Here is a 23,351-nt window from a genome sequence, read left to right on the forward strand (position 1 = left end):
CTTCTTTTCTCTACACAACCCAGTACTTAGTACTTTGATTAAATTTCCAGGCCTATTAGCTATGATCTAGCACTTCCCTACAGGAATCATGAAAATCAAGTACCAAGATCTGAAAGACTACGACACTGTTTCAGGAGAATCCATCAGTGATGCATCTGTAGCTGAATCTATGGCTGCCTCATGCATCCAGTGTATTTTCTTGGTACAACATAGGTTCAATGCATTGCAGAGGTTTTAAGCAGAGATTTTACCAGAGCAAGAGAGAGAGCTTCCCTTGGTGTTCGGGTCTGCGGAATGTAATGCTAGCTGGGTTTTTGTTAGAAGAGAAAGAATTCATGCCCTACAAGGAGTGTGGCAGGCCTTCAGACCTTGGTACTACTAAGTAGAGATACACAAGATTTTTGACCCTGCAAAATTTACAAAAAAGCTGCTGGGGACAGTTGGAACAAAAGCATTCTCAAAGTGGGATCAGCCTCCTATACAAAGGGGCATATTCCAGAAATATTCTACACTTCTGGTATGGTAAATTGGTGGTGAAACTCACCATATGTTTGTTGTGTTGGAGATTTGTGAGATGTGTTCCTGAAATGGTCTTTTAGATGTTCAAATACCTTTGAAACATCCAACATAAATATGGTGACAACACCACAAGCTGCTGAAGACTTGGGCATGTGGACACAGATGGCTTGTGAGCATTTGGACCTCTGGTGTGGTAAACAAGTGAAGGTTTAACCCTTCATACTTTCGTGACCTATTCTATAGTTTTGGGGGAATGGAACAGCTTCAGAAATGCATAGATTCTGCTGTACACAAGAACCATTTTGTATTGCTTAGTCTTACTGTCTAAAACTATGAAAACAGGAAAATTAAAAGAGCTCTGGCAAGCTGCGCTACTTATTGGTAGTGGCCATCTCATACTCAAATAAATCAAGAGCTAAAATCAAACTACTTGTGGTTTTCATTGTTACTGGTTCCAATAATCTATTTTCACCGTTACCAAATGGGTTGAGAATCAACAGATTTCTTCTGCAGATTTTCTCAAAAGAACATGTCATTTGACTAGATAAGAAGTCTCTGTGTTTAATTTTGTATTAAAACAGTTTTGACAACTTTACAGAATTTTTCAGAATTAATCATCCTCAAACAAGCTTAAGAGCCTCAACCAGACGTTCTTTGTATTAAGTCTCAAACTTGACAGAAGGGAATTAAAATACTCTTTTTTTCCCTCTGCCATTGTCTAAGTGGTTGATGTTCTGGAATGTTAACAACATTTGGATAGCTAAGAGGAATACTTCAGTGACAACAAATGATGTAACACCATCCATGCATCAAGCACAATCACCAAAAAATATCTAAAACTAGGCCCCCAAATCTCATATCCTCTATCTGTCCTGATTTGGCTTCGACAGTCCCAATTAATCCTCTGTTATCCCAGTCTTCCAGCTGCTTTTAAAATGTCCCAGTTTCTCTCTGCTCTTCTCATTTCCTCTCTTCATCCTCAGCTTACTGTAATTGCTGCAAATTGAATGCAAAGTGCAAAAATAGTTTGCACTCATTTAAATAAGCAGAGGGGAGTGGAGAGGAAGGCAGGGATCTTCCAATCTTGCCAGAATCTTGTCCTTCCCTGTAGACAAAAGTAAAGAGCCACAGCTTCTCTCTTAGCTTATATGTTTTCCTCATTAATAACTTTTCCCATTTTGACTACACTCTGATGTTGCCTGCCCACATGTGTCACAGTTTTCATATGTGAAATATTGGATGGTATGGAATCTCTACCCATACAGAATGGACTAGATCCAAACTGCATGTATCTTAAATATTCACCTTCTTCAATCATTTATGAAGTTAAATACAGGGATCTATTTTATAAAGCAAAGGACTTCTTAGTGTACTTAACCTCTCCTGCATCCTTCATACATTTCCTATATCTTTGTCATCTGTCACTCATTTTTCTCTCATCCAGGCTTCAGTTTCAGAAGGTAGCCTGGCTGGGAAAACAGTGCTGAATTGGGGAACATGAGGGTTTAGTTCATTGTTATGTTTTGTCATTTAAACTGGACTCCCACTGCTGGATACCCACCCTCCTCCTCCTCCTCCTCCATTATAATCATCATCGCCCCCATGTTATATCCAGCCAGATTTAAAGAGATAGGCTTGCTGCCCAAATTTTGACTAATACCATTCTAACACCAATTGTTTGGTGATATAAGTGGATGCTACTATTTTTTTTAAAAAATAAAATAAAATTATATGCTATTATTCATCATACTGATTCTCAGCATACAGTGGGATGGATGGGTATTTTATATTTTGTAAGCTCAAATACATAGTATAAATAGTGTGATCCCCTACAACATCACTGAAATGTCTATATCATTTTAGGGGAATAATGATACATGCACCAAATCTCACTTTTACATACCTACCTTCCTTCATTTCTTATATTTATATCCCACTTTTCTCTCAAAGAATGGCACTCAAGGCAACACAAGAAACAACATGCAACTCAATTTATATTTAAACAAATGTTATACTGTACTCGACTGGAACTAAGTCCCTCAACAGAATCTATGACATGTAAATATCCCAACTGGTAATTTGCCCAGTTATCATTTAAGCAGCGAGGGGACAGCCCCCAGATTAACTTAATGACTCTTTGTCTGTGTACAATGTGGGGAATGTGGGGTGAGTTACTGCCTCAGGGTGTGTATCCTCCCATGCCAGTTGACCTTCCCCATGGTCCTTGATATCTGCTTGGTGTGTTAATGCTGTGAACCTTCACCCAGTGCTCCTTTTGTATGTTTGTAAATAGATGCAGCCAGTAGAAAATTCCTGTGAGTTGCCCATACCTTAATGCCAAAGGAACTGCACACTGAGTAAATGCTGGAACTCCTGAAACCCCTGCACTTGAAGAACTATGGTCTGCAGAAGAAGACCACCTTAAACTCCTTTCTTTTCCTTGCTGCTGCTGCTCTGTTGGCCTTCACATCTGCACACAATATATTCTTTTTATCAGCAGAAGGTATGATGTTAAAATTCTGTATCTAGTAGCCAAAGTGAAACTTACAATACAGAAACAACATTTTTCAGTCTGGAAGATCACTCCCTGTATAGTCATTTCTGTGCACCAGTAGCCCTTTGACTGCTTGGGAGCAGAATTTTTCAAAATATGCACCTGAAAACACTGGCCTCTTTTTTGTCCCAACTAGACTAGATCCATTGAATCAATGAGAACATATCTACCATTAGGGGGAAAAGTCTGAATGGAACCCACATCTCTTCTCCCCTGCCTCTGCCCCGGAGCCACCTCACATTTCTTTTCTCCAAAGGCAGTTGTTTACACCTTCATCCTGCACCTCTTTTATCTACAGCTGCTGTAGTCCGCCATCACTGCCTCCTACTGCCACTACTTTGTTCCTAGAGCCAGGACAAATGGCTGCCTGGCAGCTGCTGCCATTTTCTTCAATATCTGGGCCAGTTTTCCTCTTCAGTCTGAGGCCAGAATGAGACATCAGGTGCCTCAAAAGTGGGGAAAATCTTTCTGTAGCTGTTGCACTTGGAAGTTTTTTCCACTTGCAAGGTGCTTGGCACCTTGTTCTGATCTCAGACCGAGGAAGGGGAAACTTTTAACAACAGTTGTTCTGGGCAGGGAACAGGCCCAAACACTGAGGAAAATGGCTATAACTACAAGGTGGTAATCTATCCTGGCTCTGGGAGCAAGCCAGCAGTGGTGGGAGGCAGTAGCACTGAGGAGGGATAAACCTTTAACAACAGTTATTCTGGGTGGATATTAAGGGAAATGGTGGGAGCTGCCAGGCAGTGATTTGTCCTGCCTGCCCCAATCTCCCAAATCCAGTGGTATCACTATGGAGGTGCGGAGAGTGCGGACTTCACCAGGTGATACCCCAGAAAGGGGTGACACCCAGTCAGGCCTTTCCAGCTTGCTGTAGTGGCACAGGCTTCCTTACAATCAGACTGCTGCTGCAGCAGTAAAACAGTGGGCCAAGCACCTCTCTTCCAGCTTTATCATGGTGGACTACCAAATGAACTACCAAATGTCATTTTTATAAAACAAGGAACCATTTATAGAGATGGCAGTTAGAAGTGGAGTGGTGAGAAAAACAGTGTCATACCCTACCCCTGCCTGCCATCCCTCTATTCTAGATTACCCCCCAGCAGTTTTTACTATATCATATCAAAATTGTGTATTTAGTTTTGGGTTTATTCTTACTCTTACTATGTATCTGTAATATCATGTGGAGAAAAGTGTGAGATTTTAGTAATTTCGATGGGTGGGGAAATGGTTAAGCACTCTCTCTGTGCTACTTCTTCATTTTAAACTGCCAAAGTTGCTTCTCATTTTTTAAAAAAGTGTTGTGACCCTTTTATACATGCTTGGATGCAATGTATATTCAACCTCTCAGATGACCAGATGTTATATGTAGTACTGGTGTCCCTTACAGACACCTGTTCTCAAAGGATAGAATTTTAAAAGGGTGCAAGACAACACATTAGCATCTACATGAGATTAAACATATTTAAGTGAGAGTAGTTAGAAGGAGTGCATTGGACCTGAAATATCCAGCTGTTCTGCATTACACAGCTATCTGCAAAAAAATCACATTCACTTTATATATTTACTACTAATTGTTTCAATTAAATGTTTTAAATTTATCTTTAGATATGGTTATTTCCCCCTTAAATGTGCAAGCAGATATGCCAGGACTACTTTGCTAAATTAGCTCTGGAACACAGTGGAACAGCATGAACAACATCCTGAAAATGTACAGCGCATTATGCAAAATAATGTTCCTTTCTTTGAACATTATTCTTGCAATTAAGCAAAACATTCCAGTTACTCTTAAGAAAAATGTGAATTCAGCACAATCCAAATTTGGATAAGGTTTTCTGTTATTGTTCATGGCCTTAAGAACTGGAGGATAAAAACCTGCTGTAGATCCTTAACTCCCTAACAGTGCCTTTAATGAGCAAGCAGAAGTTTATTTCATAGAATCATAGAATCATAGAGTTGGAAGAGACCACTAGGGCCATCCAGTCCAACCCCCTGCCATGCAGGAAATCCAAATCAAAGCATCCCTGACAGATGGCCATCTAGCCTCTGCTTAAAGACCTCATTATTATTATTATTATTATTATTATTATTATTATTTTGAAATTAGGACACTTCCTTCTCCTTGCTTCTTAATAATACCACTTCCTCTGCATGCTTTTGCCTCATTCCAAGCAGTAATCTCATTTTCCTTTTCACTCGTTATGAATTATTACTCATGTAACAGGAGAAAACTTTAGTTGCCTGAAGTCGAACAGTGGAAAAGATTCAAACTATATGGCATCTATGTGCTATGAGGAAGTGCTGCTTCTGTGGCAAGCCCCTTGACATATTACGAAGTATTCTCTAGCTTCCTGTCTCGTATACATCTATATTAGCGACTAAGAATGATAGAGTAGCAGTTGTGTTATGGTTTGCAAAGTGGAACACAAAGTAGATTTAAAAAAGAATGACTTTTGTTTCACATCATTAACACAAAAGTTGCACTGCTGGATCTGATCCACTTCCATATACTCAAGCATTCTTTTTTTAATGGTGGCTAAAAGAACAACATTGGGGGAGCCCACAGGTTGGGTGTGGTGGTGATGGCCATTTAATTTTGTGGCCATGGCAGGGATGGAAAGGCTATTTCTAATAATTCATTCTCAGGCTGGGGGGAAAAACCAGTTTCCTGACAGTCCAGAAACCCTGCAAAGAAGAACAATAGACCAGCTAGAATTCTGTGCAATTATCTCTTTGCATTACATTTCCCAAATGTTGTGCAAGAATTATTCTGTGTTGAAAAACAAATGCTTTTTTGTGTAAAAAAAATTTCTGTTCAGAAAATGGATTTCTTATGCAGGTTTTCTGCACACACACACACACAAAACCTAGCTTTCCTCTGCAGATTAATTCCTGCTTAAGACTTTGAGACAGATGAATAAGGAAAGAATACTGTGAAGGAATATTCCCTTTTTTCATAGAAAAGAAGAGGACTACTTTAATTATTCATCCTCACATGAAAATATAAAATAGTCAATGACTTACTATCCATCCGTAGTAGTAGTAGTAGTTATTGCTTGCTTTCCATCTCTCTAGCATTTCCTATACATTTCCATTTTTAAAATAATGAACACCACTGTATTTCACTTCAGCAAATGTAAACATAGACCAATGGAAGAGGGACATACTTGCCCACAGAAGGTCCTGCTCATCTTCAGTTAAAGCAGGGTTGGGCTCTGAAATTATTTGCTGGAATCTTGCCAGTGACATATGTATGCTTTACACATGTGCATGTACTTTTCAAAACAGGGTGTAAGATATTATTCTCTAGCAGTTCCAAATAGGGATGCCATAACCCTCCTGGGGGCGTGACTTTCCCGTTTTTTGGCCCCCTGGCACGGTCACGTCACGATTTTGCCCCTCCCCCGGATTTGCCTCGGGTTGAATTGGTCCCTGCCTCAGCAGCAGCAGCAGCAGCAGCAGCAGCAGCCGCCACTCTGCAGCTATTGCTGCCGACTGCCAGTCTGCCACCAACGTGGCCACTCTTGCAGCTGCTCCTGCTGTAGCCTTTGCAGCCCTCCGGCGCTTCCATTTTGCTCCCTGGGCTGCCCTCCAAGTTCTTCCATGGCTGCAGGCAGGGTTGAGCAGGCTGGCTGGCTGGCCAATGGCTGGACAGCCAGCCCCTGCTGCAGGAGCCTGTGAAAGCTAGCAGGGGGCGGGGCTGTTCCAGCTCCACTCTCCCATTGGCCAGCCAGCCTCCAGAGGTGGAGCTTCTCTTCCTCCCTGGGACCCATGGCTGAGCAGCATGGAGAGGGCTTTACCAACAAGGTGCTTCCTCTTCGTTTTTCCCCACTTTCTCTTCTTCTTTCTCCTCCTCCTCCTATTATTTTCTTCTCCTCTTCCTCTTTCCCCCCCCTCCTCCTCCTCTTTTTACCTTTTTTCCTATTCTTCTTTCTCCTCCTTTCCTTCTTTCTCATTCCTTTCTTTTTTCTCCTCCTCCTCCCTTCTGCCTCTGCTGCTGTTGTTGTTGTTGTGTGCCCAACTCCCTCCTTGGCCAGGCCTGCATTTACCAACAAGAGGGAAGCCAGGACTCGTGGGGGCCATGGGGGAGGGGAGCTGAGGGGGAGGCACCAGGCAAAAGGGAGCCCAGGAGGGAGGGAGGGATGGGAGTGGCACCATCATGCTGCATCCACATTGGAGAAATAACCCAGTTTGGCTGGCAATGCTTTAACTCTTTTCTGACTCAAGGCAGTGGAATTCTGGGAGCTGGAGTGTGCTGTGGGGACCAGAACCCAAGCCCTGACTCTTTTATAGCTCAGGGTTTTTTAGTGTGTCCTCCATTTTTTTTTAAAAAGTGTCCTACATTTGAAAATGTTGTCCTACATTTGTCCCGGTTTGGAGGTCTTGACTTATGGCAACCCTAGTTCCAAACCACTATTACTCATGGTGCTGCCAAATTTGAATGCAGCCACTACTGTTGAGAAGAGGTTGAGGCAACCATGCAGGAGGTATAGCCTCTTGTCCCCCTGAAGTTGAGACAGAAAGATACAGATTTTGGATATGTCTAATCAGCTAAATGAAGCAGTTTCTCTCAGTCCTCATGGTGACTTCAAGTGCAGACTGTTTTCACAACATAGGACCAGTTCTACACCACTTCTGTGGCATAACAGCCTCAAATTGGTTGAAATAATCCACCTGGATTTTGCAGGAAAACCCAGAACCCCCATGGCAAAATTGGTCAGCGGTCTACACACATGTCTCACTGTGTCATCTGGTGCCACCACCACTAGTGCGAGTCGCTCCCTCTCAGGTCACAATGAAATGTTTGGCTATGTGATTAATGCTGGGTGTCTAATTTCTGACCACAGAGCGAATGCTAACCACAGGGGGAGTGATCTGCACCAGCAGCACCAGCGGTAGGCAACACAGCAGGACACATATGTAAACAGCTGTCTGGTGTTTCTATGGAGTGCAGAGGTAATGAGGGGAATTGAGGGCAGCTCTGGGGCCAGGGAGTGGCAGAAGAACAACAGTCTCACCACTGCTCTGCTCCTTTCTTTCTCTTGCAAATTATAGAAAGGTTACAGGTACCTACTCATCTCTTTACCCATTCAGAATCCCTTAATGTCCAGAAAAACAGCCCCTCAGGGCTTGGCTGCTGCCTGGGAGGAGGCTGGTACAAACTGCTTATGTTCTGCATCTAACATTTGTGACCCTGGACATGGTTGGACTGCAACTATCAATATTCCTCACCATTGGCTATGCTGTCTGGGGACTCCTGGGAACTGTAGCTCCAAAACATCAGGAAGGCCACATGATTTCTGTCCCTGATTTGAAGGATTAAAATGAAAGACTTTCTCTACTTGAGGGACCATAGAGGGCTGCTTTTAGTGAAAAATACCAGCCAGAGCAATTTGGGAATCCTACAGCCTACCAGATGTTGTACAGCCTACAGCCTACCAGATGTCATACCACTGGGCTCTTGGGACTTGCAGTCCAACAAAATCAGGAAAGCCACACAATTCCATCAGGACAAGTCAGCTTTGTATATTCCTATATAAGCTAATAGCATACCAACACTTGCTTTAATGTAACTTTTAATAGTGTGATTCAATGCATGTTTACTCAAGCATATGCCCCACTGTGTTTACTGACATTTATTCCCAGTTCTGTGGGCACAGGATTACAGAATACGACAATGTGGTATGAGATAACAATCAAAACTGCACTACACCTGGTTCTGCCTCGGGACTATGTGAGATATTATATATTACACTACTGTTCTCGCAGGGTGAATGTACACTGACCTGTGATATATTATCAAACTTGCAAATAACTATAATTCAGAGAAGCCACAGGGTGGTTTACTGATCTTCCTTAGCTTCCAAACATTATATATCGCTTGTAAAATTTTAATGATTTAATTGGACTTTAATTTCCAACACCTTACCCAGCATCTCCACAGATACGAGCATGTCATAGCGCATTAAAGCAGATGAAAATGCAGACTGTTGTGTCTAGTTCTGCATGTGTTATATTTGTGCATGGTCCTAATAATGTTTATAATAGATGTTTTTAAAAATGTGTACCAATATTAATGCAACCTAGATAAAAAGGCTTTTAGAATTATTGTGATTTACACTATGTAATAGCTGTAACTCTTGCTTTTGAATCTCTTTGTGTGTGTGTATGTGTTAAGTGCTTTTGAATTGGCCCTGACTCATGGTGACCCTGTGGATGAGACATCTCCAAGACCTGTCCTACACTGCTCTGCTTAGGTCCTGCAGATTCAGGCCCCTGACATCCCTGATTGAGTCAAGCTATCTGGCATGCAGTTTTCCTCTTTCCCTGCATCCTTCTACCTTCCCTAGCATTACTGTCTTCTCTAATGACTCGTGCCTTGTCATGATGTTGCCAGTAAGGTCATCTTGGTTTCCAGGGAGAGTTCAGGCTTGATCTGTTCTAGGATTTATTTGTCTTCATGGCCATCCACAGTATCTTCAGTACTCTTCTCCAGCACCACATCTCAAATTTCCTTCTGTCCACTTTTTTCACTATGCAGCTCTTACATCCATACATGGTGATGGAGAATACAATGGCTTGGATGATTCTAATGTTAGCGCTCATTTCTATATTTTTACACCTTAGGATTCGGTCTAGTTCTTTCATCACTGTACTTCCCATTCCTAGTCTTCTTATTTCTTGACTGCAGTCTCTGTTCTGATCAGTGTTTCATCCAAGGTAAGGGAACTCTTTAACTATTTTGATTTTGTCTATGGGCCTAAACAAACTTTGAGCACTGGATCGGGGCCATGGCAATTGCATGCCACGGCCCTGATCTGGCGTTTTTCTGGACCAAAAAGAAGCTGCAAAATGCGGCTTCTTTTTGGCCCAGGAAAGGGGCACTCTTGCCACTATGGCATTTGGCATGTAGTTGCTGTGCTGCTGGAGCACCACAATTCTGCCTGCCATCTGGTCAGGGTGGTGGTGTAACGGCAGCTTGGGGGCAGAATCGGAGCATGCAGCATATAGTCATCATGCCCCCACTCCACCCCAATACCTGTCCTTTTGACCTATCTGTTTAGCCTCATTGTCAAGGTGGAATTTATATAGATCCTCCATAGTTATTATTTTTGTTTTCTTTATGTTCAGTTCAGTAGCAAGCCTGCCTTTGCACTTTCTTCTTTGAGTTCAACCTTCTTTAGTAATTATTCAAGTCTATTGTGTTTTCTGCTAGTAGTATGATGTCGTTCATATAACTTAGGTTGTTGATATCTACACTTCTCTTTCTTCTGAGTCTAAATCTGCTGTTCTTATGATACTTTCTGTGTACAAGCCTCCTGCTTAATTCATATAATATTGTCCTCCCAGCATTCAGCAATTTGAACTGGCTCTGTACTTCTTCCTGCAGTAAGGTGACACATTATTTATTGTATTCTTTCCTACACCTTATCTGCATTTAATAACCTGTTTGCAGGACAACTATATGAAATTCAGAGAAGATATCCCAAATGCAAGTGAGGCAAAATAAAATTTTCTGTTACTTGTGCTGAAGTGTGTTTTTAATGAAGCCTTATCATATAAGTGTACTGTACTACAAAGGGTGCTTCACTTTTTTCCAGTTTTCAAATTAAGGAGATCCTTAATACACTGTGAAAGAGTATGTTCCAGTTACATTACATACTACTCAAATATCATATTTGCATTTCATGTCTCCTAGCAATGATGAAACAGGGCTTTTAGGGGGACCTATATGCATATTTGGTGGTCTTGCCCCTTGACATTTCAGTTCTGGTGCAAGATATTCACCAAAATGGGAGAAACCCATTAACCAAAACATTGTTGCCCGCTATAGATATCTTGCCTCTATTTAAAGATGCCTATGAGTCTCTATCATATAAGGATCTGATCAGTTTTAGTTGCCTAGCAGCAAGAGTGATCACTGTATAAAATTGGAAAAGTCAAAATGTTTGTCCATTTCATAAAAGAAAGGCTAACTCTTTTTCATAGCACTTTTAGAAAAACTTACTTCATAAAGTGCATTCTTTGAAAACATAAAGCCAGATATCATGGTAACTTTTATGCAATATGGTACATTTCTGTTACATACGTATGCAGAAACTGAGGTGCTTTCTGCACCGGCATTTGGGATGTCCTCTGGACGTCCCATTTTAAAAAAGGGGCGTCTCTTATAGACGCCCCTGGGCCTAGTACGGACTCCGTCCGTACAAGATGGCGGCGCTCCTTCTACATGGGCGCCGCCATCTTTACGTACTGGACGCACAGCGTCCAGACGTGTCGCGCCGCTTGTGACGTAGCCCGCCTGAGATGATTTACATCCCAGTCTGTCATGTTGAGTTTTGGAAAAATATGATAAATTACAAAGGTTTCAAATTTAATATAAGGTGTGGCCTATTATATTTCCTTTTTACATAAATGTTGTGTTACATAGAATCATAGAGTTGGACGAGACCACAAGGGCCATCCAGTCCAAGCCCCTGCCATGCAGGAAATCCAAATCAAAGCATCCCTGACAGATGGCCATCCAGCCTCTGTTTAAAGACCTCCAAAGAAGGAGACTCCATCACCCTCCGAGGGAGTGCATTCCATTGTCGAACAGCCCGTACTGTCAGGAAGTTCCTCCTAATGTTCAGGTGGAATCTCTTTTCTTGTAGCTTGCATCCATTGTTCCGGGTCCTGTTCTTTGGAGCAGCAGAAAACAAGCTTGCTCCCTCTTCAATATGACATCCCTTCAAATATTTAAACAGGGCTATCATATCACCTCTTAACCTTCTTTTCTCCAGGCTAAACATCCCCAGCTCCCTAAGTCATTCCTCATAGGGCATGATTTCCAGACCCTTCACCATTTTAGTTGCCCTCCTTTGGACAAGCTCCAGTTTCTCAATGTCCTTTCTGAATTGTGGCGCCCAGAACTGGACACAATATTCCAGGTGGGGCCTGACCAAAGCAGAATACAGTGGCGCCAGGGATGTAGCCAAGGGGGGGGGTTCTTGGGGTCCAGACCCCCCCCATTCCGTTAGAAAAATGAATGGTGCGAGCTGCCACGCCGCTGCACCCAAGCCCCAATATAATGGTGGCACTTAGTCTGGACCCCCCCTCCTAAAATCCTGGCTATGTCCCTGGTGGCACTATTGCTTCTCTTGATCTAGACCAGGGGTAGGCAACCTTTTTGAGCCGGGGGCCAGGTTGCTGTCCCTCAGACAACTGGGGGGCCAAAGCCGGGGGTGGAGCTTCCACCCTCTGGGGGCGGAGCCACATGCCAGGGGTGGAGCTTCCAACCCCCAGGGGCGGAGCCACATGCTGGGGGTGGAACTTCCACCCTCCAGGGGCGGAGCCGCATGCCAGGGTGGAGCTTCCACCTTACAGGGGCGGAGCCACATGCCAGGGGTGGAGCTTCCACCCTCCGGGGGCAGAGCTTCCACTGAAGCATCATCATCATCATCATAATCACCACTACTATCATTGTTACAGCAGACCTTTCAGCAATAAATGCACCAAAAATACACAGAAATGCACTTTGGAAAGTCACACTCCTCCTCTTCCTCTTTCTCATCCTCCTCCTCCTCTTTCTCATTGAGAGGGAATTTTGCAGAAAGTACACCAAGGGCAAATAAATAAATAAATAATAATAATAATAATAATAATAATAATGTTACAGGCATGGAAATTACTAAAATGCAATTCAAAATTAAAGGCAGGAAGCATGTACTGGCTCAACCCAGAAAGCCACAAGTAGTTGGTGTAGCTTCAGCTAACCCCCTGCCCCAATGAACCAACCTCTCTTGCCTCACTGTGGCTGTGGCTCCTTGGCTCCCTTTCTCCCTGGCTCTGCACTCCTTCTGCCTCTCCTCCTTCCCCTGCTCTTAGGGAGGAGGAGGAGGAGGGTGGAGGGCGAGGTGGAGCCTGCTGCAGGCCTGCTGCAGCCCCTGCAGCCCTGTTGGAGTGCTCCAGGGGCTGCACCGGGCCTCCTAGATGGGCGCTGCCATATTGTTTTTCAAAATGGCGACGAAGTCTCGCGTGACCTTTGCCATCCTGAGATCACGCGAGACTTTGGCTGCCATTTTGAAAAAGAAAATGGCGCCCGGAGCGGTGGAAAAACGGGGCGATCGGTGGCAATCGGCGGCAGGACTGCGCAGGGGCCGGTGGGAAGGCCTTGGTGGGCCGGATCCGGCCCACGGGCCGTAGGTTGTCTACCCCTGATCTAGACACTATACTTTTATTGATGCAGCCTAAAATTGCATTGGCCTTTTTAGCTGCCGCATCACATTGTTCACTCATGTTCAACTTGCTGTCTACTTGAACTCCTAGATCCCTTTCACATGTAGTCTCATTCAGCCAGGTGTCCCCCATCCTATATCTGTGCATTTCATTTTTCTGCCCTAAATGCAGTACCTTACAATTCTCCGTGTTGAATTTCATTTTGTTAGCTTTGGCCCAGCTTTCTAGTCTATTCAGGTCATTTTGAATTTTGATCCTGTCCTCTGGAGTATTAGCTATTCCTCCTAATTTGGTGTCATCTGCAAATTTGATAAGTATGCTCCTAATTCTGTCATCCAGGTCATTGATAAAGATGTTGAATAGCACTGGCCCCAGGACAGAGCCCTGTGGGACCCCACTGGTCACTTCTCTCCAGGATGAAAAGGAGCCATTGTTGAGCACCCTTTGGGTTCGGCCGGGCAACCAGTTACAAATCCATGTAACAGTTACCTTGTCAAGCCCACATTTTACAAGCTTGTTTGCAAGAATGTCATGGGAAACCTTGCCAAAGGCCTTACTGAAATCAAGATCTACCAAGCTGGTAATTTTATCAAAGAAAAAGATTAGATTTGTCTGGCATGACTTGTTTCTCTGAAACAAGAGTCAGCCCTCTGTATCCATGGATTCTTTATCCACAGATTCAATCATTCATGGTTTGAAAATATTTTTTTAAAAATATAAATTTATAAATTTATAAAACCCACCATTTTAGCATGCCATTGTTTTAATGGGACTTGAACATCCACAGATTTTGGTATCCATGGGGAGTCTTGAAACCAAATCCCAGTGGATACTAAGAGCCCACTGTACAACACTACATATTTTTACATATAAAAAACAGAAAAGTTGGGTTTTTTTTGTGACCTAGTCACATTTGAATGAAATGCCACTTTGTTGTTGTGTGCCTTCAAGTCATCTCCAAGTTATAACGACACTAAAGCAATCCTTTCACAGGATTTTCTGGAGCTGTGAGTGTGTGATTCGCCCAAGGTCATCCAGTGGCTTTCCATGGCTGAGCGAGGAATCAAAGCATGGTCTCCAGGGCCATAGTCCAACGCTCAAATTACTACACCATACTGGCTCTACCACTGCTACTGCCACTACAAGATGGAAAATTAAAAGGGAACAGACCAGCCTTTAAAGAATAACCATTAATTATGCAGCTACATAAAACCTATATCTCTATTCTTATTCAACTGGGAATGTTTAAAGACAGGAAAGTGTAGCTGAGCAATCCTGAGAGAATTTCACACCTGCTGTGTGTCCATATTGCTACTCTGAATCAAGCCTGAAGTCAGTCAAACTCCATCTCTCCCTCAGCACCCTTCTTGTTCTACCTTTTTATAGGTGCGGTACAGAGTGCCAGAAAGAGGTGGCCAGGAGCCGCCTCTTTTTCTCCCATAGCCACGCCGCAGCAACCAAATTGCGCAGTGTGGCTACACTAAAGAAAAAGGAGTGCTAAAACATGACTCCTTTTTGCACCCCTACAAATAGGTGGCGGCAGCGTGACCACATTGCTCCTGTGTGGCTCCATCTGGGTGCTGCACAGCAGTGACATCATCGCTACACGCACCGTGTATACGGCGCCACGCAGCAATGACGTCCTGGTGACGTGCTAGGGTTGTGGGGCGTCCGGAAACGGCACCCTGAGGCAACCCTAGCATGTTGCCAGGATGTGCTAAAGGGCCCATCTGGACTCATAGAGTTAGAAGAAGCCCTATGGGCCATCAGCAACATCTCCCTGCTCAATGCAAGCTGTCCAGCTTGACTGCATCCCTATTAAGCAGCTGTCCAACAAATTAGGAATGATGATGATGATGATGATAATAATAATAACTGTTGTTATTATTATTATTATTTGTATCCCGCTTCTCCCTGTATTGGATGGAGGCGGTAACAGTAAACAAGAACAATAAAATCAAACATGAGTATCAATAGATAAAAGCATAACAGGACATATTAGATCCTAGTTCCCCAATCTCCCTCCCACCATAAAATACCATTAAAACCAATTCCCAATAAAATGGTTAATAAAATAGACTGAGATCAAAGTCCAGTGGGTATAGTTAAACAAATGGAGAGTGAAAATTCTGAGGAGATCAGTTTGGGAAGACCTGCTGGAAGAGATCCGTCTTTATTGCCTTCTTAAAGGCCTCCACCGATGTTATATGGCGGATCTCATCTGGCAGGTCATTCCAGATTTTTGGAGCGGCAACAGAGAACGTCCTCTGGGAAGTCATCTTCAGTCTGTGTGAGTACATAATAAAATGTAGTGTATGTAAAGCAGTGTGGTGTAGTGGTTTGAGCATTGGACCATGCCTTGGCCATGTAAACCCTCTGGGTGACCTTGGGTGAGTCACACTCTCTCAGCCTCCGAGGAGGGCAATGGAAATGCCCCTCTAAAGAAACTTGCCAAGAAAACCTCATGATAGGGTCACCATAAGTAGGAAGTGACTTGAAGGCACACAGCAACATGCACAATAAAATACAATATGTGTAATATAGCTGTAAATAAGCCTTATGAAATGAATTTCTCTTTATCTTAGCGTTTTGTTCTTTTCTTTGGTCATGACCTTGTTTTTTTTCTTTTGCAGTGCCTTGTCCTCATCCTTTTTGAGGATACGTCCTACATTTCTATCTTGGGTCCAGGAGGCCTTCCAAAAGGGCCCTCCCTTTTGAGGAGGGCTAAGAACAGGGTGGCTAGAGGTCCTCCTTTTCCTGGACACGTCCTACATTCCAACTTTCTGTTCAGGAGGGGACGTATGGGCATGTAAGGACTATGTTTCCCTATGGGCAAGTAATCCCCATGATTCTCTATGGGCAAGCAATCTCCAATGAATCTCTATGGGCAAGTATTGTCCTTTATTTTAGTACGTCCCGTTCAGGAGGAATTCCAAAACGTCCTCCATTTTGAGAAACTGACATTTCTACGAGTGTTTTTTTTAAAAGCTTTTCTTTGGTCAGGTCCCCAATTTTCCCGGACTGCCCTCCATTTTGCAGCGCCTGGTCCTCCTTTGCAGTGTCCGCTCTCCCGGACTCAGAAGCAGGCATTTCTATTCCTATGCATATATTTTTAGCCGCTTTCCTTTGCTCCTGTCCTCCAGTTCCCCCGAATGTCCTCTTCTCTTGCCCTCTTCTCATCCGGGTGACCAGGGAGGTCCTCCTTTTCCCAGGGACAGAGAGCCTACCTTTCCACCTTCTGTCCAGAAGGTCCTCCATTTTGAGCTCCTGACTCAGAAGCAGGAATACTGGTCCTTTCTCTGAGTGCTTCCCTTTGGTCAGCTCCTCCCATTTCCCCGGACTGGTCCTCCTTTGCAGTGAGGAGAATAATCCGGTCTCCCGGACTCAGAAGCCTGCTCTTCTATTTCTATGAGCTTTCCTTTAGTCCTGTCCTCCCTGTCCCCCCGAATGCCCTCTTCGTCTTCTTATTCCTCTTCTTCTCCTCTGGGGGACCAGGGGCTGCCTGCCTTCCTGCCGGGCTGCCGTCGGGCCAGGAGCAGCGCTGCGGGAGCCGTCCTCCGCGAGGGCCGCTTGGAAGGCGCTGTGTGTCTGGCTGAAAGCAGCCCATTGGCCAGGGGGCCTTTGACGTCACAATCCGGAGTTCCTATAAACTCTCCCAAACATTAGAGGCTCCGGAGAATTTCCTTGGCGGCTCTTCGGACTGGAGGGGTGCAGACCCAGCTGCAGGCTGCATGAGGCAGAGGAGGAGCAGCCGCCCCGTCCAGGGAGTGCCTGCCTGCCTGCCTGCCTTCCCTCCCAGCCTCCCAGAGGAGAGGGGAGCTGAGCCTGCCCAGTTTAGCCTGCTGTAGGCGCCGTCGGGGGTCTTCCCTAGGCCGCTATGGAAAGGGCCACCTCCCCAGCCAGCTCCCTCCTGCTGCAGCCCTTAGCTTTGGAGGCCAACCAGAGCAGCAGCGACAGCAGGGCCTTGGAGGAGAGCTGGGTGGTGGGCATGGGCATCCTGATGTCCCTGATTGTGCTGGCCATCGTCTTTGGCAACGTCCTGGTCATCACTGCCATCGCCAAGTTCCAGCGGCTCCAAACGGTCACCAACTATTTCATCACCTCCTTGGCCTGCGCCGACCTCCTGATGGGCCTCGGGGTGATCCCCTTTGGCGCCAGCCACATCATCCAGCGCACCTGGAGCTTTGGCAACTCCTGGTGCAACATCTGGACCTCCATTGACGTCCTCTGCGTCACGGCCAGCATTGAGACCCTCTGTGTCATCGCCGTGGACCGCTACTTCGCCATAACTTCCCCGTTCAAGTACCAGAGCCACTTGACCAAGAATAAAGCCAGGGTGGTCATCTTGTTGGTCTGGGTCATCTCCATCCTGACCTCCTTCTTGCCCATCCAGATGGACTGGTACAAAGCCGACACCTTGGAGGCCAAGGAGTGCTACGGCAATGAGAGCTGCTGTGACTTCTTCATCAACGGCGAGTACGCCATCATTTCTTCCATCATCTCCTTCTACCTGCCACTGGTGGTCATGGTGTTTGTCTATGCCAGGGTCTTCCAGGTCGCCCAGCAGCAGCTTAAGAAGATAGACAAGTGTGAGGGCCGCTTCCACCAGCAGAGCTCCCAACAGGAACAAAATGTGGGCAGAGCAGGTCTCAGGAGGGCCTCCAAGTTTTGCTTGAAGGAACACAAAGCTCTCAAAACCCTGGGCATTATCATGGGCACCTTCACCTTGTGTTGGCTTCCATTCTTCATTGTCCACTTTGTGCATGCCATCAATGAAAACGTGATCCCCAAATTCCTCTATGTTCTCTTGAACTGGCTGGGATATGTCAATTCAGCCTTCAACCCCTTAATTTACTGCCGGAGCCCAGACTTCAGGTATGCTTTCCAGGAGATCCTCTGCTTCCGGAGGTCTGCTCTGAAAATGTACGTCAATGGATATTCCAATAGCAATGGGAAAAGTGACTTCAATGGGGATCACAATGGCTATCATGTGGGACGAGAAAAGGCCTGTGAATTGCTGTGTGAAGAAGGATGCCCCCCTACTGGGGAAGAGTTTTTGCATTGCAAAGGTACTGTGTTGCATGGTAGCATTAATTTGCAGGGGATGGCATGTAGCCCAGATGACTCCCTCTTAGCGTGACCACGGTTGTTCTTATTCATGGCACATAAAATGGGGAAATAGAGTAGCTGCATGGACAACTTCAGCCAAGCAAAGGTTGGCTCCAAATGTGGGAGATGACACCATGGTGGTGTATTATATACCACTATTTTAGGAAGGGTATGATTGGATTTGAATCTATCCTAATTAGAGCTTCTTCTTCCACCAGGAGTTAAGGTACTGTTGGGGCCAACCCACAAAGGAACTTCTTGGTTGTGATGTAGTGTCACCATACCCATCTACCTCACAGATGTAGGAACAGAGCTGAGCTGTTCCAAAAGGCCCTGCACTTGAGAAGGAATTTGGTGCTATTGATGACTCACTCTCTCATTGGAAGATGAGAGCTCTAAGAATTCCTTTCAGGTGGAGACATTAGGCTTGGTTTTTCACTTTTTAGGAATGCTGTAAAGTCAAGTGTTTACTTTTTAAAAAAATGTCCCTAGTGACTGAGTTATTTGAATGTGTCAAGTTCTGTACCTTGTGTGGGAATCAGTTTAAGTGGAACCTCTGAAGTCCTCATCAGCCATTGCTGATATTAGTACAACAGACATATTTTTTTTAGCACCTCTTAATTTCAGTTTTTTTAAAAATTTATTTTCTGCCTGCCTGCAATCCCAGTATGAAATTTGGATGTTAATTGGCAATATTCAAATCCTCATTGCTTATGTAGCTGCCAAGCGGAGAGGTGTTTTGTAATGAAACCAATCCACCGTCTCTGTCTGTTTATTAGATGGTGTGTTTTCAAGTTGCCTGTTGACTTTTGACGACCCCATGAATTTCCTAAGGTTTTTCTAGGCAAGGAATACTCAGAAGTGGTTTTGTCAGTTCCTTCCTCTGGAATATAGCCTACAGCATCTGATATATGTTGGTGGTCTTTCATCCAAGTACAAACCAGGCTGGTTCTGCTTAGTTTCCAAGACCAGATGGGATATGGTGCCTTTTTGCATATTTAGGCCCTAGTGTTCATTAAATTATCCCAGCATTAATAATCATGGGTTTCCTGCAGTCAGGATCATTATTTCTTATATAGACTCTTGACAGATAAAAGGCACAATCTTAAATGGCAGGGAACTCCTGTGGGTCCTTATTGTAAAATCATGAACCAAAACTTTTTGCTGCTATACTGTAATGCAGATGATGATTTATTGAGATCTAGGTGGAGTGAAGAGGGTTTTTTTTAAAAAAAATCCAGTTTGTGCTACACTATAAAATAATATTTGATTATGATGGCAATTTAGTTCACTCACCTGCTGCACCAATGCCTTCCCTTGCCCTTTTGTGACTGAGTTGAAACATGACATAAGGGTAAAATTAATGGTTGCTCTGAACAATGCTTTGCTGGTCTTGGATCAGAAAGTAGCTTGCAAGCAGTTCCCATTTAAGGTACTTTGGCTAACCACTTAAGTTTAAGAAGTGGTTTTAAAGGCATAACATTACTTAAACTATAATGACAAAGGTAAATGGTCCCCTCTCACCACAGAAATACCACTTCTTCTATTTTGCTAAATTGAGGTCCACAGGAGCCTGGAGGCAATGAATTCTGGAATAAAAATGGGATCGATCTGGGTCATTTGTATCATATGGTTAAATTAGTACATAGTGTGCATCTTGTCCCTGCCTGGAGGTGTTTAGGCTATATAAAGACCTTATGTTTTCCTTAGCATTTTGGGTTCACTGGGTAGTATAGCCATTCCCCTTTAACACTTACCCCTCCCCAGCTATCTCCTTTTTGCCTCTGTCCAGTCAGTTGCCATTTTTCCACTCTTCTTTGGGAGCACTGCTGGGCCTGTATGACATTTGTCTGCCATGTATTGTGTGAGAGTGTGTAAAAGTAATCAGGTGTCGTCGCTTTTCAAGAAATTTGCCTCAATTACTGAAGATGTGAAAGCATTGTGCCATTGAACAGTCTTGCTGCCACTCTGTGAAAGTAGTTCTGTGATCTGAGTAGGTGTATGTTTTGCCACTTTTGCTTAAACTTAACTAAACATCTCAGAACAGAATGTTGCTGGAACTATTAGGAAACTGCAGAAATTCATTAATTCTTGAAACACTCTAAAAACCCTTTGCTTCCACTGTTGGAGCTAAGCCTTATCAAGGAGCTGTAGGTAGCTGAAGGGGGATGTAGAATGATCTCTATGAGGCTATCCAATCTTGTGTGTGTGTGTGTGTGTGTGTGTGTGTGGTGGGATGGGGTGGGGTGCCCACATGCACTTTGACAGGACTAGGGAGCATAACCAGTCAGTCATATAGTTGTGGGTGCCCTCTTCTTCTCCCCACACACCTGATTGCACCTTGGATGCAGCACTCTGTCATTTGCAAGCGCATGTTTGAAAGCAGCTTGTTTACGATCCCTCCCCTTGGCACAGAGCTCCCTCACCTGGTAGTCAAAGTTTAGCTCCCCTTTTTGTCATGGGAGGGGAAGGGAAAGAAAGAAAAGAGATGAAAAGAAGAGCTGCACTTTTTTTTCCCAATGAGGTAGACTTGTTGCAACAAAGTTGGTGATTCATAAAGTGTGCATTTCAAAGGAATCCACATTTCTGTACGCCCTTCAGTAGGGATTCAGTAAGCAGACTATATTTTCTGTGGAATTTCTAGTCCTGGCTGAAGGGATGGGGGAGCATGGGGCGAAAGGATATTTCTTAAATTATATATGTTTTGGCTGACCAGATCAGAAGAGAAAAGCTCCAGAGAACTGCCTCTGTCAGAGTTTAGTGAGTGAGGTTACTCCAGTCTTTCAAAATCCCATTTGCTTATTATTATTTGGTCCATGGAGGAAAAACTGTTTCTTAGCAAAACTGAAATATTGGACCCAGCCCTGCCCAGTCATTATTTGCTTGTCATCTGACTGATTAGTTTATTTCATAGATTTTCTGACAGTCACTTTTCTTTTCTTATGGTGGGCTTTATGTGAGTTTCCAGTTCTCCATACTGTGAAAGGGGAAGATGATATCTAGACATGAGTCAACAGGTGCAGGAAAAGAGTGGATAATGGAGCAAGATGTATGTGGGAGAAGGCAAGCACTGCCTCCCTTGCATGGTTGCTGGGGGGGGGGGTAAGTTCTGAAGTAAGGATTTTCAGTCATAGCACAATGCAAAACAAACGTTCAGATGACCCTAGTGTTCATTGATTATTTTTGCAATGTAGAGTTCATTTCCCCCAGCTCCGTTGCCTTTATTTATTTTCAGAACTGAGTGACAAGGAAATGGGGGAAGTGCCAAAGACTAACACAGCAGGATATACAGGGACACATTTTCCATTCCAATTTTTCTGCCTGTCCTCATAATCACCATCATTATTATTGTCTCTCCGCTCAATATTTGGCTTACTGAATACCCAACCTTTCTAGGGTTAAGAGCTATTTTAAGCTCCTTGGAGTGCTCGGTTCTCTGTAAACTCTGTGGAGGACTGAAAAGAGGAAATGGCTTTTTTGCCAATGTATCCATTCTGGCATCCTCTTTAGACCACAGTATAGATTCATCCCTTCTAATGCTTTCAGTGGTGTTAGTTCAGTGACTACCACTTTCAGATATTATCATGATTTACTGTGACAGGAACAAGCCTTTGGCTTGTGTCCATTTGCCTCTAGCCTGGCCCTGAAGAGGAAAGTGGAGGCTTTCTAGTTGAGTTTTGATTAACTGTGGTCTAGTGTTATGTCCATCCTCTAAACTGGAGAATGGAAGGGAAGCTCTGGAGACCTAATGTGAGCCATACTAGTGTGAGAGAACTGTAGAAAAAAAGAAAACAGCAGAAGTCCCCATAAATCAAGATTGATCTAGCTGGATTTGTAACTCTCCCTTTTGGGCTTGTGGGAGTAACCTGCAAAGGAGATACATTTTTAAAGCAAAAGTGGGTCCCTGGACATTTCCAGAAGCAAAAATATTTTCTGTAATTTTTCTGGAAGGGCTCAGATTGAGTGTGAAAGGGGTTGGGGCCAGGGAGAAAAAAAAAGATCTGGGGCTGCATGTGGCCCACTAAGCACAAGACACCTGCCCCAGTTTAAAATGTGGTTATTTCTAACTCTGGTTTGCTGAAACAAGGCAGCTTCTTAATCCATACTCTGAAACTGTCTTGTTTCAATTGGACATTAGTTAAGGTGATCTATAGTTTGTTTCGTTTGGATGGAACATTACAACTCACTGAACAATGGCAGCAAAATCTTGGATCTCCTCACATTTGCACTTGGGGTGTGTGGGATTTCTTGGGCCCAAGGCAAGCTAGACTTTGCCCTTTTCACAACCCACTGTGTCTTGTGTCAACTCTGGCAATACTTTTTGAAGACTGCAACTTGGCCAGAATTCTCCAGCCAATGTAGCATTTTATTGTGATACCCAAGCCAGCGTAATATGCAATATGAAAATGAGCATTAATATCAGCAGCTTAAAGGGGAACGAGACAGAGGAGCAGAATAAGAGCGGGGAACATGTCCAAAAGGTACAGAAGGAAGGTGAGGAAAGCAGTAGTGATTCAGATAGCTTTGGTATTGGTAGGTATTTTCCTTTCTTCCACCAGTTTGTTGCTGGGTAGAATATCCAGACAGTGGCCACCAGCAGCAATCCATGTCATTCAGTCAGTGAATTCACTCTGGGTTTTGCTCCAATTTTTTTAAAAAAACTATCCAAGATGCTGAACCAGATTCAGGGACAGAATTCAGCACTTTTGATTACTTCTTTAATGTTCAGACTATACTTCAAAGCAGATTCACCACCACCACCACTAACACTGAAACTATCAACCACTATTGCATCTAGGGCACAAAGCTTAATTCCTGGGTTTTAGTAATGTTATTTAAATTTTGAAATCTCTATAAGTCACTTTCTTTGGGCTGTTCTGTCCTAGGCTGCATCTACACTGAAGAATTAATGCAGTTTGACACTGCTTCAACTGCCATGGCTCAATGCTAG

General features: G+C 44.0%; 2 protein-coding genes across 4 annotated transcripts in view; both read left to right on the top strand.

Moving 5' to 3' along the window:
* AFAP1L1 (actin filament associated protein 1 like 1) overlaps nucleotides 1-23,351 on the top strand; it is a 902,653-nt gene that overhangs the window by 225,239 nt on the left and 654,063 nt on the right. The gene's annotated exons all lie outside the window — the stretch shown is intronic.
* Nucleotides 16,981-23,351, top strand: part of ADRB2 (adrenoceptor beta 2) — a 103,864-nt gene continuing 97,493 nt past the window's right edge. For both annotated transcript variants that reach the window (XM_042454205.1, XM_042454206.1), the window contains exon 1: nucleotides 16,981-18,360. In XM_042454205.1, the coding sequence (XP_042310139.1) occupies nucleotides 17,169-18,360 (1,192 nt within the window). In that variant the 5' untranslated portion in view covers nucleotides 16,981-17,168. The remainder of the gene's footprint in view (nucleotides 18,361-23,351) is intronic.

Source organism: Sceloporus undulatus, chromosome 2 (genome assembly GCF_019175285.1).
Source record: "Sceloporus undulatus isolate JIND9_A2432 ecotype Alabama chromosome 2, SceUnd_v1.1, whole genome shotgun sequence".
NCBI classification, from domain to species: Eukaryota; Metazoa; Chordata; class Lepidosauria; order Squamata; family Phrynosomatidae; genus Sceloporus; species Sceloporus undulatus.